This window comes from Lonchura striata, chromosome Z (genome assembly GCF_046129695.1).
Source record: "Lonchura striata isolate bLonStr1 chromosome Z, bLonStr1.mat, whole genome shotgun sequence".
Classification (NCBI taxonomy): domain Eukaryota; kingdom Metazoa; phylum Chordata; class Aves; order Passeriformes; family Estrildidae; genus Lonchura; species Lonchura striata.
The window spans coordinates 27470705-27490217 of record NC_134642.1 but is presented as its reverse complement, the minus strand read 5'-3'; the positions used below and the strand labels follow the sequence as shown (position 1 = coordinate 27490217).

Below are 19513 nucleotides of genomic sequence, written 5' to 3'. Positions count from 1 at the left end.
TTTCTAGTGCAGCAGTTATGACTGTATTTTATCTGCACAGTGTTACAATTTTTTTCTTAGCGTATCTTTGTTAAATAATTTCTGGTAGCAGAAAAAAAAAATCCAGCTAGCTGTTAAATTGAATGAACTGTTGCTCTCAGTAATTTGGTGTTACTGCTGATTTAGGGTAAGAATAAATTTTTTTTAGCCCCCAAGTAAAGATGGACTTCAGATTCCCTCTGCTCCAGCCCATTCAGAGAATGAAAATCCTTGCCTCCTTGAAATTATTGAGGCCCTCAGGAGTGTCTGAACGGTAATGAAGAAGCTTGGGTCTTGAGGGGATGCAGAGAATGTAGGAAGGACATAATTCTGCCATGATAGATTAATGGGAAAAAAAAACAACTTGGAGATATTGGCCAGTGAGAGGGGAATCTATGTCTCTTGAGGCTGTGGAAAGAGCAGCTGCAAAAGCAGCTCAGAACATCTCAAAAAGCATCTTGCACCTGCTTCTAGACAGAAAAGGAGGGGAGTAGTGTGGTGATGTGTGTTGATAGCAGTGTTTGCTACCTTGCACTTGATGATTATGCTTTCCCATATAGAATTAATGCAATCTGTTATGGGCATCACTGTGACAAATGCAGTGTTCATTCAAACATTTGAATAACGGTCAAGGCCACTTGAAGCCCTTTAATGACTCAATTTTTTGTGCTGGCCTTTTCACACATAGGTAATAATTTTCTCCTCAAAAATTACATGTTGTTTCTAGCTGGTTGCATAGGAGCTGGTTTTTTTTATCAGTTGCTATTGTTACAGTCTCATTTATGTCCAAAAATAAAATGTTAGAACAAATGCATTACTTTTTTCTATTTTCTTGTATTGCTGCTACAGTAATTTTAAAGAAAAGTTTAAGGAAAGATTGGTTGTTAGATGTATGCCACTACTACTTTAAATTGGGTCCTTTTAGCTTGTTTAGAGAGGGGTTATTTGTTCTTTTTATTTGGTGTTTAGGTTTTTTGTGTGTTTAGGGGGTTATTTTGTAGGTTTTTGGTTATTTTAGAGGTCATTTTTATTCCTTCTAAAGGAAGGGATACAGTTTCTCCTCTAAATGTATGGGCTGAGGGGTGGACGTGGCAGTAGCAGCACTCAGCAGCTGCTGCCTTTCTGCACTTATGCTGGTCTACGGGAAGTGTTCTGTTAGCAAGGAGTAACAAACCCCAAAGTTGAAACCTATTCACACAATGCAGTTAAGGGAAAAGAAAGTTCAGTTCAGTTCTGCTTGTTTTGGAGATAGAAAAAATGAGCAATGAAAAAAAATTGCAAGGAAGCCTGTGGAAATGTTGTAGAGTTTTTGCATATGAAGTCTAAATCTATTTGATAATGATTTTTCTATCTGTCATTATTTTGTATGATATTTTAAAAAACCAATCTTTTTTTTGTCACATTAAAAACCTGTTCTTTCAAGCTAATGTACTGGTTTCTTTAAGCATTAATTATCAAATTGTTTTGAGAATTTTCACATTAAGACACTGAATGAACAGTTCTCTATGACTTACAAAATCCAGTCACTAAAATTCAGTATAAATGAAACATGAGTCAGAATAAGATTCTGTTTCAGAATTTATTTTCAGAGACACTATGAAAAAAGAAATTCTGAAGTTAATTTCTAACCCACTGGAAATGCATGCATTATTATGTCTGAACATTTTTAATAGCTTCTCTTCAGCCCACCATCTAAAAATATTTTTTTTGTGTATCATCTCTAACAGGAAACAGTCCTCAAGACAGCCCTAGGAATTTCTCTCCCAGTGCCTCAGCTCACTTTTCTTTTGCACGAAGGTAAGAAAGAGCTTGTTTGTCGTATTCAACACATATTTTGCATTGAGGAAATGTTGTATGCAGGTACAAAAGATGATTGCAAATACATCTGTCAGGTCTGTCACTTAGAATAATACGTATTAGCTTATTAATGTAAACCATTTTAAACCTCAGCGGCAGCAAACTACTAAATGTGTGATGCAATGTGAGCATATATTTTTGAATTTAAAAAAATAATGATTTAGTTGTAATGAATCTGATTCAGACATTATTGTCTCACCTACTGAGATGTGGGGAAATTTCAAACTGCTTTGAAGGTTTCTTCCTATATATTTTTAATTACATAAGAAGTGCATTACTTATAAGATCACTCTAATACACGTCCTGATTTTACTGACAACAGCAATACCATTACCATACCTTGAATATCTTTCATTGACCTGCTTCAATATCTATACCAATGTCTGTGAGACAGTAAGCATTGTCACAGGAGTGTTGTGAGGATTAATTAATGTTAGTAGAATTTTTGAAGATCTAAAGTGAATTTGAAGTGATCTATGAAGTAAATTATTATTAAATGAACCATAACCAAAGTTGATAGCGTATCATGGCAGACTGCCTATTTGTGCCAGTGTGGTTTCCCATCACTTAACACATTGTCACCTTACTGCAAATAATATGTTCATCAACTCTTACGTCTGTGAAGGTAGGCAGAGTTCATATGTTTAGCCAGGAGTATATATAAAAAACAAAATTGAAATGCTTAAGCAATGTCAGACATGTAACTGAGTTATAATTTGCCTGTAAAGTTTTAGTTACTTTATTTTTGGAGATCAATAAAGTAGCACACAAAAATTCTCAAAAGGAAGTGCAAGGAAATGGTTTACCTATTTTTATTAAAGCTGTGAAGGGGTGAAAACTTGCATAATTTTTTAACCTGAATCTATTACTTTGTGATAGTAGATCTTGTCAATCTTTCTAATAGCTGGTGATACTGGTTTTTAAATTATCTTAAGAAAGTTAAGTATTTCTTTTGAATCTACTTCCTCTTGATAGTTTTCCTTTTGTCAGAGATATTATCTCTTCAGAGATTACATTTGTTTGTGAGTGTATTTTTAGAATGATTTGTTAGCTCCAGAAATAGATTATAATGGAAAATGCAGATGTGAAAGATCGAGCATTGCTTAGAAATGCAGCAGCGGGATAGTTTTCCTTCCCCACCCATAATCAACGGAAATTTTAAAACATTATACTTTTGCCAACCTTAAAATTCAGAATTAATGGGAAAAAAAATTGTTTTCCAGTGTTTGATTTGGATTTTGATATCTCTAAAGCCCTGTAGTGAGCTTTAAAGAGGTTATTTAACTGAAGGGAATTTCTCTGATTGAAAAGTATCTCACCACTTCAGTGGGATTCAAGAAATACTTAGAGCAGTTTTCTGTGGAAACTGGTTTTGTTCTGTGTTTATATTTAAAACGAACCTGTGAGTAGGTGACAGGACTGCCTTTTCTAGAGCTGCTGGAAAGTCAGTCAAGCCATACTTTAGGACAGAAGCAAGTGGTGTATCAAGAGTCCAGGCGAAAGTGCTGTAGGGGCTTTTCTCCCATAATCCCTTATGAATGCCTCCTGTTCGCCCATGTTTGCTTCCCAGATAACTTTCTGTGGTAGACTGTCTGCACCCTTGACAGGCTTTGTGTGTGATTCAAGTACCCTGTTCACTGTGAGTTACTCAATTAAGAAACACTTTCTTTCTCACAGATGCAGAATACAAGGGTCTCACTCATTTTTAAACACTGCCCTAATTCTTCCATTGTGAACAGCTAAGCCAAATGAAGAGAAAACTACTTTTAGACTGGTGCTTTCATCTAGAGGTATACCTTACATACCTGGATGAATAAGAGAATGTTCAAGAATGAATTAAGAACAAGATTATGGCAGAGGTGGAAGTTTTTTCCAGAGTTCATATTTGACATAATTCGGAGTTTCTAGCACATGTGCTTCTCACATTTAATACTAATAATGTACTGTAGTTCCTTTTCTTAAACTTTATGCATACAAAGTCTCAGCTTTCTGATTGTATTATGTGGATTAATAAGTGAATGTATTGGAAAAAAGCAAGGGGCTTTTTAGACTTCTAACTTGAAGGAGGGGACCTCTTAAACCTCTGAGGTTTAAGATTCCTGATTTAACGTGACTTCAGTTCTTTGAAAATGCACTTCAATTAATCTTCAGTTCTTCAGAATTTCACTTTTTGTGTCAATCAAACTTGGGAGATATTTGTAAAACAGGTCTTCAGTTCTCCTTTCTGCACTGTAATACCGTTTGTTAATAAATCTTGGCCTGTTTTGTTATTTATATATTATTTTGCCTTTTTTTAACACATTTGATTAAATTATATTGCAGTCATGGGCATCGAAATGACAGGTAAATTCTACCTTCTCAAAAATCCACTTAGTTGGTTTTTTGTTTGCCATTTTGAATGTTGAAGTTCCATGTTGTCTTTGCGTAGATCACTTCAGACAATGAAGAACATACATCAGGCTTTGGTTATAATCTATATTTTATTTTTTTATTCTGAGTGAGCATGATTTTTTTCTGAGGATTTGTTTTTCCTGATTCATGTATGTAACATTTAACATTTAGACTTGGTTTTACCTAATCATTAGCCTGCTAGTTTGCTGATATCCTCTGCTGATGTCACTGAAGAATGCACTGCCTTTCTGTCTCAATCAGACTGTGATGATTATTCTGTGGATCAGAGCACAGTGGTCTGCATTTGTTCACAAATTTTTTAATTTGCTTCTCATTAATTTTCATGTTATGTACCTAAAAGTTGTGAGCTTCTTGTTAATTTCTCTTTGTATTAGATACGAAGTCTGTGGAGCTGTTCATTCTCTTTGTGGTTGTTTCATCTCATAGATTTTTAACTATAAAGAAAACCACAGTAAAAATAATTAATCCTTGGTGAATGCTTGTTTACTGTGGTGCTCTGTGGAAGTATACTGTTTGTTAAAACCCCTATTTGTATCATGCTTTTGGGATGCAGTTTTATACAGTAATACTTAAACAGATGTTACTGCATTAGAATACTGCAGTGTTCATTTCACTAACCTCCATTTCATAACTTCCAGGACTGATGGTCGCCGCTGGTCTTTGGCTTCTCTCCCTTCTTCTGGCTATGGTACAAATACACCCAGCTCAACTGTTTCTGTAAGTATCTTACAGAATACTTTTTTTTTTTGCTGTGCTGGTAGATGTCTTTTGCATGCTTTAGCTTGTCAAATGTAGCATGCTTCTCTTAGAAGAAGACAGTGTAGGTTTTGGTGTGTGTGATAGACATAGAAGTAAGACATGATAGGAATCTGCTTTACTTCCCTGAAATAGAAGAAAACTTTACACAAGGTATACTTTGCTTAGAGATAATTTTTTGGTAGTGAATAGCGTTCAACTGCCCCCTTTAGATCTGCCTTATTTTAACCATATAATAGTTAGGTATTAAGTCTTAACTGAGGTTGCCTTGATGACAGGAAGAAAGAGAAACTCTCTATGGCAGGATTGATCTGTCCTGGGTTAGACTGCTATTTTAGGATGAGATGAATCACACATTAGCCTTTCTTTTCCTTGGGCAATTGTGAGATGTTAGTCATGATAATAGGTTAGATACCTTGCCTTTTAGATGGCTGTAGTCAGAATAAAAATAATCCTTTGGGATGCGTAATAGAATAAGTTTGGTCCAAAAGGTAAAATTTAGTTTACTAATTTTTACCTTTTGGACCAGGTGTTTCAGTGTGATTTTGGTGGTTTAAAAAACAGCTGGGAGTTAAACTTCAAATAGGCCACTTCCATTTTCCCCAACCTGCTCTGGTCAGAGAGGGATAAAGGCAGAAACTATGGGTTGAGATAACTACAGCAGAGACTGTGGGTTGTGGTAACAGAAAACTGTCAGCTAAAGAGTAGGAAATGTACAGTAATGGCAACAATATTAATAACAAAATTTACAAAAGAGAAGGTGCTTTACACACAAAAGGTGCTCAGCGCCTCAGCTCAGTTCTGTGTGGCTGCTGAGACAAAGACAAAATGGCATTTGCTCTTTGCAGGTTGTGTTCCCCATCCCCGAGGCTGGAAAAAGAAACAATGAGGGACAAATCTCCAAAAGAGCTGGGTTGTTCATGTCTTGCTGTCTGTCATCAGACTGCTGGGCTCAGCTGTGGTTGTCAGTATTCAGCTGGGTTTAGTTCAGCTCTCCTCAGGCTTGCTTCTGCCAGTCTTGTGTCAGCCCCCCATCATACCTGTACATGTCATATGCCACAGGGATCCTGCTCCAGGTCTTGGGAGCTGGCCATGGGAGAAACACCAGCCTCTACTTTGTGTGTCTGCACATTTCTGTGCTAGAGAGGAATGACAGTCTCATGTTACAATCTAGAGCAAAGCTCTTGGTTGTGGTAGTCACACCTGAGAGACTGTGGAGAATGCCTGCTTTGGAAATAGCAAATAGAGTTGACATTTTGACAGTTAGAGCACATAAATGCAGTGGAAGACTTGGTTGGTGGCAACTATGGCTTGTCAATGTTTTATGCCTTATATGCCTATAAAAGGTATTTTACCTTTTATGAATAGCCCATTTTACTGAGTGGGTAGTAACTGATTTTTTTAAGCTGTTTCTTTGACAATTAAAATAGGCTTTCTCTTCCTACTTCCAGTGGCTTTGTTCAGTTTCTTTTGTGAAACAATTGAATTCCAAATTCCATAAAATGATGAAATATGACCATTTTGTGTTATGATAAACTCTTACTTTATTTCTGTCCACAAAGGCTTCTGGAAGGGCAATTCTATCTGTCTTAAACCATGTTGAATAATTTCATGTATCTTAAGAACTTGTTCTGTAAAGCACTAATTCTAACCTCTACTTTCTTGTCTGTGTAGATGTTAGTTTTGCCAGTTTGGTTTCACATTAATTCTGTAAGCAGTTCTCTTTAGGGCATGTTTGTATACCTCTTACTGGAATTAGATCAGATATGCTGTGCTCTTCACCTAAAATATATTGACATAAAGGAGTTTATATAAAATAAAAGAATTGTCATAGAAACACTGTCACTGTTGCAAGTAACAGACTTGTGCTAGAAAGGAGATTAAAAGCTGTGTCAAAACCAGATCAAAATACAGTTTTAATTTTCTGTCCATATTCATTTCTTTGATATCTAAGTTTTAAAATGGTAGTTGTAATTAACATACTTTCTTCGCCACTTAAGTTCAGTAGCTGCTCTAGGCATCCTGGAATGTGGAGCAGTTTTACGTGGTATTTGCATATGCTATCCATACATTTATGGAATTAGATAACTTCTGTAATACATCATTGCTGACCTACCCTACCTGCCCCATGATTATTTCTGACTAGAATATATAAATAATAATGTACTTATATGTCTTCCCTACCATTGAGTAAACATGTAATTTCTTACTTGTAATAAACCTGTTTTTCCAATAAATACATGTTAATTTTGTTGAAGAAAGCAGTGGTAGAGAATTCATGCCATAAATATCAATGGTGTCCCACCCTTAAGAGTAAGGGATCACCCAAGATAGGTAAATACTTGTGGTTGAAAGAAATTATAGAAGTCAGATGAACTAGAAAAATTCACTATGTTTTATTTGTAAATTACACACTTGGCATAGAAATTGGTACATTAGTCTCTGACCTGCTATATAAGCATATCAGTGGGTTTTGCATAAAGGGGTGGGGTGGGAAGGGAAACAAAAAAGGGGGATTGAGAGGGTGGAAGAGATCACCAGTTCTGGTTCCAGCATTAGTCCAGCTGCTGGGATATCTCAGGTCCTTCGGATGCCTGAGGCTTGTGTGGGGGGTACTGTTTTATAGAGAAACCCTGAAGGTGGGTTTCTCACTTTCTAATCAAATTAGTTGTCACTCACATTCCAGTCTTCCAGGTCCTTGTGGAAATGGGTCAGAGGGCTTCAGGGGTCCTTGGCAGTCTTGATTCTCCCCTGGTCTACAGTCTGTGCCTGCTTCTCCTCCTCATTTCTCTGTGCTGTACTGAGCTGTGCTTATCTCCAGGAGGTAGATCAAAGACCTTTGTTCCAGAAAAGTGCTGTCCTACCTCTGTAGGGCCCCTTGTCCAGTCACATCTTGTTCTTTCTCACAGCATGTTATTGCCAACAGTCCTTGGCTGCTGTTACCTAAAGTCCTTGGTGCCACAGCCACCCTGCTACTTGTGTTGGAGACAAACACATTAGCCTTTATTGTCTTGGCTTTTGCAGTATCTCATGGTTCATTTGCCCAAGAATTTGCTACTGCTTATAAGCCCTGCAAAAGCACTTGGATAGCCTTTGAATTCTAAGTCTAGTGACTATTTCTTCACTTCTTAGAGATGTTTTTCACTTTCTTCTTTTACCCCTGGATGATATATGAGAATTGAAAAACCAAAACTAGAAGTACCCCCATCTAATTGATTTCATGTACTTTTTCAGCATCTGAAAGAGCTAGCACAGTTCAGCCTTCTCCTCCACATTATTACTTATTATTAGATGAAATGAGAGACCAGTTCATACAACACTGTAAATGTACATTTGGAATACTCACTTTTCAGTGATGAACAAATAAAATTCACATTAATTAGACATGTATCAACTAGTGAGCAGAAAGTTTTTATACATTGCAATAGAGCACAAGTCTGTTCTTCACAAGCAAGTGAAAGACAAAGTAGGGCCAAAGTGTTTGTAGTTACCACAGTTATGCTGAGGTGAGTGTAGCTCACCATTTGTTACCCTATTTTTTGTTTGTTTGTTTGTTTTTTAATATTGAAAGTGATGGGATGGATAGAATTGCCTATTTAATGGAAGGTTGTGGATTTAGAAGTAGTGCAAGTACCACATATACAAGTTATCACAACAAAATCAAAATTAAAATATATTCTGCTTGATTATTCAGTTGAAAAGAATCTGTTGGTGTATCTTATTATAGCACAGTAGGATCAAATCTTGGCAGTTAGAAAATGCAGTCAAGATGATTTTGTCTTCTAGGAGAGCAAGCCTTATAAAAGTGATGAACTGAGACAAGCTGCATATTTTTCAAACCTGCATTTCTGTTTCAGAAGAACATTTGTGTTTTCATTATACACAACAGTTGAACATATTAAAAATATTTTAATTCATGTGTTATTTTTGGAGCATTAATTGTAGAATGCCAGGAGAACTATTAAGTTTTAGAATTTTGCTGTAAGAATTTGGATTTGTACTGAAATAAGAATTTAGATCACCAAAAAATATATTTTGTGCCTCTCATGGTCCTGATAAACTGAGAGTGGTTAGCATTAGAAAGATCCTCACTTCAGTCATGATCCTCACTAAACTCTGTGGCACCTTATAGGCATTATTTTCTCACTGACCTTCCTATAATCCCCTGAAACCAAAGAGATAGAGAATAGCAATCTGTGATGCTTTGTATTTGGACATTCTCCTGTGCTAGAGTATCTTTTATTTTACAGAGCATCTCTGTGGGATATATGCTGTGAGGTTAACTGCAACTAGCCACTATACTGTGAGATAGGAAAGAATTTACCTTATCATGCTGTTTGCTGAATTATACATGGTGATGTGCTAAGGCAGAATTTCATACATGGGTTGCTGTAACTCAACAAGTTACTACCTATCTGACAAGTTCTCAGTGTGCATGCCTCTTAGCCCGCAGGAAAGCAAGGTAACACAGTCTTGCAAACTTCAGCTTGTTCTGATTTGGTGTGACATTCCCATGTCCTTCTTAGCCTTTTCTGCCAGTGGGTTTTATTATTTTTTGCTTTTAGGAGATGACTTTGTGAGATCTAGTGTGATAAAAAAACTTTTCTTTTGCTTCTAAGAGTTATGATATTATCCTTTACCACACAAGTTGCCAGGAGATTAAAAAGACTTCCTAATTTCTGTACTTAACAGTCTGGTTGTTACCAGCTGATCTTAGCAATGCAGGGGCAGTATTTGTACAGTACAAAAGTTTATTGATTTCCCTTGCTAGAAATCACGTAACAAAGAAACTCTTTACTGTGTTTGCCTCCATTAAAAGAGCACCCAGGCAGGGCCTTGTTATTCAACAGGAGAAATCAGATAAGCAGTAATGGACACATGTAAATTGATAAACAAAAGAAATAAGTTTTATTGAGAAATAAAGAGTTCCAGAAAGATACTCAAGTTTTTAACTTATTCCCTTCAGTGGGTAAAATATAGGGAATGTCTGCATGATACTAAGTAGCTTTGTGCAGTTGTACGAGAATATTTATGAATTAGCTAACTTGGAAACTGATTTTGGTAGAACATTTCTGTTTGTCAGTCCACATTAGCAAGGCTGGTTATTAATGATTTTAACTATGTATGTGTTCTTTAAAAAGGGTACCAGATCCAGATTCACAGAAAAGTTCAAAGTTCTACCTCCAAACACCTAATGTGGCTCAGGTAGAGCTGCATAAAAACCCTTAAAGTACATAGTATGGTCATTTGCACTGCTTATGTAATGTAGCTCTGTACATGAAATGTTGCAATGGTGGTTATCGTGGTGGTACTGCCATTTTCATACCTGTCCATGTCTTCCAGTTTTATACTAAATGGATGGTTTTAGTGTAATTCCGTTCACTTTTCGTCAGCCATATAACATCTTGATAAATGTATTGCGTTCTCTCACTCTATTTTCAGTGTACAGTTTCTATAAGTTATTCGTGTATTTGTTTTTTTCAGCCAAATTTTAGGTAGTATTTAATTCTATTTTTAAGAGCATTAGTAATGTCTTAAATATGGATAATGAAGTACCTTTATTATGAAGATTTGTAATTGGCACTGTGACAATAAGTTGTACTTTGCAGTTACCATACCTAGGCCATCCTATTCCAATAATTAATTTTCAGCAGACTCCATTTTAGCTGTTCTTCTGTATCATTGACATCAAGCATCACCTTTGCATTAGGAAATTTAAATTTTTGAAATGTAGTATGTCTTCTGGAACTGAAGTGGTTCTTTTTTTAATATTTACTCTATACTTCATTCATGAGTTTGAGGGTAACTATTTTCTTCTTTAAATTGGTAGTCAGGCACAAGAAACAGTAACTATAATTTTTAACTTAAATTACATTATTCATTATTCATGAGCACCACATATGGTATTGAAAATGGTCTTTTTTCACTCTAATGGAAGCTTGTGTTTTCTTGTGCTCTTGCAGTCATCCTGCTCATCCCAGGAGAAGCTACACCAGTTACCATACCAACCAACACCTGATGAGCTACATTTTTTGTCTAAACATTTCTGTACCACTGAGAGCATTGCCAGTGATAATAGGTGCAGGACAACTGCAATGCGCCCTCGGTCCCGAAGTCTCAGGTGAGTTTGTGTATCTGAAAATAGGGTGAATATGTGAATTTAGATCATGGTGTTTTACACTGGGGATATGTACTGTTTTTTAAATGGCTGAAATATAAATGTAACTGAGGCTGAATGAAGAATAGTCCTTTAAATACTTGCTCTGGTTTTGGTCATGATTTACTTCAGTGGTAAATATTAAGATAGGTCTTAATTTGAAGGTAACTAACCTGCAGAGACTGTCTTGATGACTTAGTCATTAATGATATAATTGTAGTGTTCTTTTTCTGAATCTATGTACCTGCTCTGTTCTCAGTAGTAGCCTATGAATGTCTGTAATAGACAGCCTGTATCAGTTCAAGGACTCGCTGTTGTGATATCCGTGACAAAGTTTAGTGTTCGGTTTTTAAGAATACCATAAGCCAGATTTAGATTCACAGAATGATTTAAATTGGAAAGGACCTTAAAGATTATCTTGTTTCAATCCCCCTGCTGTGGGCAGGGATATTTGCACTAGACCAGACCTTCTAGACAGTTTGCATGGACCAGAATCACAAACACAGGAAATCCGTATTGAGATATTTTTTAAAGGGCTTTGTAGTGGACAGTGAGGCTCATGATAGAAAAAAATAATTTTGTAGGTTTGTGAGGTCTGTGGGTATCTTTTATAAATTCTTTTCCTCAGAGTCTTGTGCTTTTTTTTTTTTACAGGCACAGTGCTCCAACTTTGACATGTGCATATATATGACATTATTTGTGGGAAGTTAACTGTCTTTATCTGCTGGTCAAGTTGAAAATAGATTGTTTTGATATATTTTTTCAAATTATCTACTTAGAAAAACAAAGCTCAAACAAACTGATTTTGTACTTCTTCACTTACAGCTACCAGAGTTCTTGGTCAGATCTTGCTATTTTGAGTGTATCTAATATTCAAAGGTACAGGTATAAGACCAGTTGAAAAGGTCTCTTTTGTTGCCCTTCTGAGGAAAAGATCATGTTCACAAGGCTTCATCTGCCTTGAAATAAAAGTACAAACTGGGAGAAAAACATGGTTAGCAGTTAGATGTCAAGTACATTAAATAATAATGAGAACTTGAAGAGAAATAGCAGAAAGGAACCAAGTGTACTATTGATCGCAGACTGTACTTTTCCTGTGAAGTCTATACAAAAATATAGGAACTAACTGTAGTTCATGCTGGGACAAGTGTAAAGGGATAATTTGTTTTGCTTGCAGCCCTGGACGTTCTCCTGCTTGCTGTGACAATGAAATAATTATGATGAACCATGTCTACAAAGAAAGGTTCCCAAAGGTAATGAATTATATTTAAGATAGCCAGTATCTAAATTGGTAGGCAACATAGGTTCTAAGTAAGTGGTGATTTTGTTACGAGAAGTAATGATCCAGACCTGTAATGGCTTCCATTAAGCATCACTGACCTCTTACTGCAACAATAAAATCACGATAAAAAAAAATTCTGGCTGAGAACTGGACATTGATTTGGCAATGCAGTGCTGCCAAACTGGTTTTGAAATTAATCATGCTGGTAAAATACTCTGCTGATTGGAATCTCATGATACATTGGATTTCAATAGGCGGTGTACTTGGACAAATGCATACTGCGTAGTAAATCAAAACCGGTTTCCAGTGCTAAGTCTTGAGAAGCATCTGTTGTGATACATGAGCAGATCCTTTGGTTAGTGCCATTTCTTCATTTTTCCAGCACTTGCTATATACTTTACATACATGTATATGCATTGTGTTCACTGATCTAGTGCACTTAATAAGATCAGTACACAGATGTGGGAGTATCACTAGATAGGAGGACATTTTGCTGTCCTGTCAAGAGATCTTGAGACGCAGATGAGTTCCTAGATGCAGGTATGTGTGCATGCAGCTTGAAGCACTGTACTCTTGGTTGTTCCTAGGATTTTGGTTATCCCTGGAAAATAAAACACTAGTGTTCCTAAAATGTGAGTTGAAAAAGGGGAAACTTCTTTGCATTTCTTTATATAATATGAAGAAAGATTTTTCAAGATTTGCAGAGTAATAGAACAATGATATGAAGTGTGAAGAACTCACTCATCTTACTGTTTGAGATATGAACTAAGATGTGTGGGATTACTGTAATAATAGCAATAATAATAATAATTGTTGTTATTATTATTCAAGGGTTTTTTTTCAAGCATCTGCAGTTCTGTGAGAACCAGAAAGTTGATTCTGTAAAACAAATGCATCTGGGAACCTACAGACAAGTTTGGCAGGACCTGTGAGCCTGTGGTACTTTTAATCAGTCAAATGAGCCTCATTTAAACTCTGCTCAGTGAAATATTTTTGTGGACTAACCTGTGTGAAAGTAGTGATTATATTCTGCTGTCTAGTATCTGCAGTTTTAGCAGAAAAATGTAGACCCCTATGAGTTCTTTTTTCTTTTTTATATATTTCCCCTTTGGCTTTGACTTTAAAGCTTTTTAGTTCTGTTAGTGATTGTCACAAAATTAGCACATAGTTGATCTCCATTGGCAGACAGACTGGGAAACTGTAGTAGAACAACAAGGCTGTTGATTTTCTGTACTGGTAATGTGGGGAAATGTCATCTGTCACTTTGCCTTTGTGTACTTGCCTTTTGGCTTCAGTCATTTAATGCATTCCAGCTAGGTAAATTCTTAGGTAGTATAGGAATGTCCTAGAGTCAGAAAGGCTGTTAGTTTCATGTAGAGCTGAATTGATGTGTTGAACTTCTTTTCTATAGGCCACAGCTCAGATGGAAGAGAGGCTTCAGGAGATTATAACAAATCATTCTCCAGAGAACACCCTTCCTCTGGCAGATGGAGTGCTCAGTTTTACCCACCACCAGATCACAGAACTGGCTCGAGATTGTTTGGATAAATCTCACCAGGGCCTCATCACATCACGATACTTCCTTGAATTACAGCAGAAGTTAGACAAATTGCTACAGGAGGTATGATCCATGAGACTGCTTTGTGTTTGCCTGAAAAATTGTTTAAATCTGTTTGCCTAAGACTTTTTTTGAATATTGTCTTGAATTACAATTGTTTACTCAAGTAGTTGTCAAAGTCGTATTCATAAGATTCTTTAGTCTACATAATGACACTGTTATAAATGAGAATTTATTCAGCCAGATTAAAAATAAAAATTATTTTATTTGCGGTCAAATTCTATCTAGTCAGCCACATGGAAAGGACAGAGCCGAGCCCGGGGTCGACCCTGGGTGTGCCACAAGGAGTCAGCCTCAGGAGAGGTTTTCTCCTATGCCCACACACTTCCATCCTGGCACAAGCGGTTTTTATAGGGAAAATTCTGCCTGAGGCCAAGATTTGAGCAGTTAGTCTTTTCTTCTATTCAGAGTCTATAGGTTAATAAGATTTTCTTTTTTTGGTGATGAGGAGAAATAATTCAATGTCCAGAGTAGTTGAATTCTTGATGAGAGTTTACGGGAAGGCCGCATTCACATGGATCTGTCTGAGGATTTCCATGATATCCATCTTGGACGATCAGCACTGATGATCGTGATGATTAACACCTGGAGCCCAGACATGGCCCATCTCCTGGCCAAGCCGCATGCTTTTACTTGTAAATCAGTTTCTAATATACATCCAGTCTCGCCTGTAAAGGTGGGGGGAACTAATACGACGGGCATGATTTAACAAATATCCAATATTACATTTTTCATACGAGGAATGGCGCGAATTGTATTTATTACACATAACAATTCCTACAAAAACTGTAAGGCAGCCTGGCATATTGGTCTGGCATAGATGAGTTGTAAAGATTCCAGAAACAACAGTATTATGTGCTGCAGTTGTAGATTGCTTACAAAAGTGTGTGCATAAGGCACAGACAGGGCTGGCTATTCCATTTACTTTAAATAAATGAGGTAACATACACACTTTCCTTTTATCTACCCTACTGTGTTGAGAAAGCAGACAGCAACCTTTAGCTCTCCATTAGTGAGAGATTATTTATTATTTAATTATTTGTAACATTCCTCTCACAGCTGAATAGTTGATTAACAGCAAAATTGTCTTTTCTAAATGTATTGAAACTTTCATAGAATAATCAGCAAAATAATTAATAACTTGAAACTTGACAAACGTGCAACAGCATAAGTTTCTGTAGTTTAGTAATGTATCATTTTCAAAAGAATGAGTGCAGCATGTAATACACTCATTTATTTTTGTGGGATTTGATAGTATGTTATGAGTGAAAATTAGCCTGATAGAGCAGCAGATTTGAAATTAATTTGAAATTCTTTCTAGCTGGTATCTTAAGATGCCATGCCTTTCTTAATTTGTCTTTTGCTTTCTTTTGAGTACACAATCAGTTTTGGTTGAGTTTTTGTGGTGTTTTTTGATATTTTTTATTTGTTTCGGTTGTTTTTTTTTGATTTGTTGTTGTTTTCTTGGGTTTTTGTTTTTCCTATGCTACATTTTTGTTAATTTCTATTCAGAAAATAAAATCTCTGGTATTCTATTGTTTTTCAACTTTTTCTTTTCATCAATAAATTTATTCTGGATTGTTGAAACCCTATTTTTAAACATTGAGAATACTTAGAGTTTGCTTGCTAGTCAAGAGGAAGTTTTGAACCAGTAACCTTTTTTTGAAATGGTCGTAGTTCTGGCATGCCAAAGTGAAGGCAGAATTGGGCAGTTGATAATGTCAGTATACCAGAAAATATGTCTAAGCCAGGATTTGCTGAACCACTGTTAACACTGTTGACAATATATACCTTACAGAACAATATAATACCTTGACAATATATACCTTAAAATGGCTACACATTGAGTTTAGAGTATATGTTCACTAACAATTCTCCCAAAACCTGCTCAAAAAACATGCTACCCCATTACTCTTCAACTTGCATATAAAGTATTGCTCAAAAAAGTCACTACGTCACTCATTGTGTCATATTCTTTATTATGAAAAAGATTTCTGTTCTCCAAAGACATTATGCCTTAATAAATTCAGACTTAACTTTTGAGTACACTGCTTGCTTCTTGTTAATAGCATGCTATAGCAGTATGAAAATATTGTTCTTTGCACAACTTTGTTTTGGACACTTAGTTGTGCTTTGGTTTCATGGGATTCATTTGTTGTTAATTCCCAGCTGCAGTCTTCAGTAGAAAGCTGCATTTCCTGCTGCTGCTTGGCACTGTGCAGTTTCTTTAACTAGTGGAAGACTCCCTTGAGGTCAAAGCAGCTTGGTTCAGCCAAAAGTTTTGGAATTTTAAGGTCAAGTGGACCTGAATGCTTTCCTGCTTCATCCTCCTCAAATGTAATATGTATTGATTCTTTTGTTCACTTAGGCACCTGAGTGCTCATAAAACTCTACAAAAGTGCTTTAAATTTTGTTGGTGGTTAAAATAGGCAGCTGTTTTATTTACAAAATATTTTTTATTTGGGCTTAGCTGATAAGAATTATGCTTCTGTCCAGTTAAGGTTTTTCTGAAACCTGATGCAGACAGCTAGATGATATTAGTGCCATTTGCAGGTTTTTTCCTATTTTTAAGCTCCACAAATTAATTCCTCTCATATTTGGTGTTTTTTAAAATTGTGGTACTTACATTAAGAGCAGTATGCATAGCTTCCTATTTTCATAGAGTTTTTTTTTGGTTGTTTTTTTTTTAATGTAATGTGTTATAGGAAAAGTACTTACTGGTCCATAGTAATAATTTTTTATGTGTTAGTTTCTTAATTTTCTTTGTGGTTTTGAATAAGCAAGAGATGCTGAGAAACTTAAGTCTGAGTTCTACTGTTTAGAGCAAGGAAATGCTTTGATATTTTAGGCAAGGGCTACTAGTACATTGTAATCAGAAGGAGAATTTACAGTTTCTTTGCATTCACTAGCATCCTTAAAAGAATGTAAATTGTTCTTAGAGTGAAACATTTAAAAGAAACTTGAAGTGCAGCTCAGACCATTGTGCAGATGTTGTCAAATCTTCTAGAAGTTCATTTTCTGTATATATTGTTCTATAGCAGTTCCCACTTTCTTTTGTAATCTTTGTAGAACTCAATTTTTCATTGTCATCCTTTCTTACATGTACCTTTAGATGAAGTCTCTCTGCAAGTACAGGTTTTATATATATATATATATATATATATATATATATATATATATGTATATGTATATATGTATATATATGTGTATATATATATATGTGTATATATATATATATATGCATATAAATTGTCATTTTCTTATGACTGACCAAAAGACAGTATGAATTTGGGATGGATGTTGTTTATATCTGTTACTATTATTTATGGTAGTTTTAATTTCAGCCTAACATTGTTAACAAATTGAGGCACAACCTGCATGTATAGATCTGTGTTGATCTGTGTTGATACATTGTATCCATTTGCAAAACTGGTGATATTAATACTGTGTAAGCTTAAGAAACAAGAAAAAAAAAGGTAGGTGTTTGTCTGTTGTAGGCACTTTTGTTATTACAGTTAGAGTTGTTAGAGTTCTAAAGTTTGGATTATTGGAACAGAAGTTACAGTGTTTCTCGGATCTTTGTTATCTCTGCTGGCATCTTGAAATTGATGCATGGTTTGTATCAAGTACATGCTTCAAACCCTAGCAGTGTCCTAAATATCACTGCTTTCCTAAGCAGTGCTTTGAATGTGATTTGGTTTAGTGTGACTTTATTTTTATCTTTTAGGCGCAGGAGCGATCAGAGAGTGGAGAAATGGCATTTATTAAACAACTTGTTCGAAAAATCTTGATAGTTATTGCTCGTCCTGCTCGCTTACTGGAATGCCTGGTAAGGTCATGCTTACTATGTTTTCACTTAGTGTTTTTCACTTAATAGTGCAGGCAATTTTCTGATACAGTATTCAAGGCTCTTTACAGTTGATTTTTGGAACACGTCAAACAGTGTGGTAAGGGTTTCATTGTTAGTGGAATCCTTTCCGCTTCTATTATTGGATATAGTATACTGGCAGGACCCTCCTTCAGTTTTGATTCCCTGCTATTGAAGATACTATGATACAGAATCCCTTTCATCAACTGAGGAAGGTGCTCAACTGGTTTAAAACCAGCTGGCTTTTTCTGTTGTTTTGTTAGACTTCATTTCTTGGGAAGACTGTTCCAGAATTGTAATTATTTGGTGGTTTTCTCATTTCTTACCAGTTTCATAATTTTGTTGCACTTAACAGCTGCCAGAACTATAAACAGCTTGGGGTCAGCTCTGCAGTACCTGATCTGGTGATAAGATCAGCAGAGGGATTTGGCTGTCTGGATACACAGGTAGTTGGTGTTACACTGGGAACCAGAGGAGCAGAATAATTGATGTATTTATGCATGAGCATAACAGCTATGTTGCCAGACTGGGTTAGTTCGTATGTGCCGTGTGGGCGTGTTTCTGCTTTTCTTGCCCATGCTGTTGGAGCTGGGATGGCTCAGGTGCGGGAAGTTGCTCCTACACACAGTGTGCTTCAGTTGTTCAGTTGAACTAATAAACAGTTGCAGAACACAGTGTACACAGGACGGTGGTGTAGACACCCAAATACCATGCCAGAGCCAGCCTGAGTCAAAAGGCCTGGCAGACAGCCTGAGCTGATTTTGAGCCACTCTGCTTGCCAATATACGATCAGTGTTGATGCTGCATAGAGCTATTTGAGGCTGGCAGGCCATATGTGGCTGCTAGACTCAAGTTATGCCTGAAATTGTCATAACTGCATTTGAGTTGCACTGAATGTGAGCTAGTAAGTAGCTAGTAAATCTTCCCGATGTGATTTTGGCTTTTTGTTGAGTGCCTTCATCTGTGGCAATGTTAATCCACACCCTGGCTCACTCAGCCATGGACATTTTGAGAGCTGCCTTTATTTTTGTTTTGGAAACACCAAGTCTCAGTGTTCCCAGTTGATTTTTTTGTTTGTGATTTGCAGTTCAGAAAGACTCTAAAAATAAGATATGTGCTCTGAATCAGCATGAAACAGATGTGAGATGTTTAAAAAAACAACCAAAACAAACAAAAAGGAAGGCTTTAGAGAGAACTTCGTAGCATGTCCTGCTTCTGCCGTTGAATCCAAACTTGTTTTACTCCTTCTCCCTAAGAAGTTCATTCTGTGTCTAGTGTGTTGTTCCCTGCTCTATTTACAGGGTTTATATGTTTCTCCACATCATCCAGTTTCTCATAGCCTTGTTTTTCTCTTTCTGGTTTGCATCCTTCTCTGTTATCATATATCCAGAAAAGCTCTTAAATACATATTGTAGGCAGTCAGACCAAGGCTTCTTAATAATACTTTACATCCTTCCATTACAGGCTTGCTAGCTTTCTCCCATCAACCCTTGCTCCCAGCATCATTCTCCGTTAGCTTTCTAATTCAGGTGCTGGAGTGTGTCC

General features: G+C 36.3%; 1 protein-coding gene across 12 annotated transcripts in view; it reads left to right on the top strand.

Annotated features, from left to right (window-relative positions):
- The window catches only part of MAST4 (microtubule associated serine/threonine kinase family member 4), a 279183-nt gene that overhangs the window by 213834 nt on the left and 45836 nt on the right, over positions 1 to 19513 (top strand). For 10 of the 12 annotated variants that reach the window (XM_021534406.3, XM_021534408.3, XM_077790301.1 and 7 more), the window contains 7 exons: positions 1746 to 1815; positions 4198 to 4218; positions 4926 to 5004; positions 11007 to 11164; positions 12378 to 12453; positions 13894 to 14103; positions 17828 to 17929. In XM_021534406.3, coding sequence (XP_021390081.3) covers positions 1746 to 1815; positions 4198 to 4218; positions 4926 to 5004; positions 11007 to 11164; positions 12378 to 12453; positions 13894 to 14103; positions 17828 to 17929 — 716 coding nt within the window. The remainder of the gene's footprint in view (positions 1 to 1745; positions 1816 to 4197; positions 4219 to 4925; positions 5005 to 11006; positions 11165 to 12377; positions 12454 to 13893; positions 14104 to 17827; positions 17930 to 19513) is intronic. The other 2 variants (XM_077790300.1, XM_077790303.1) reach the window with 1 other exon arrangement.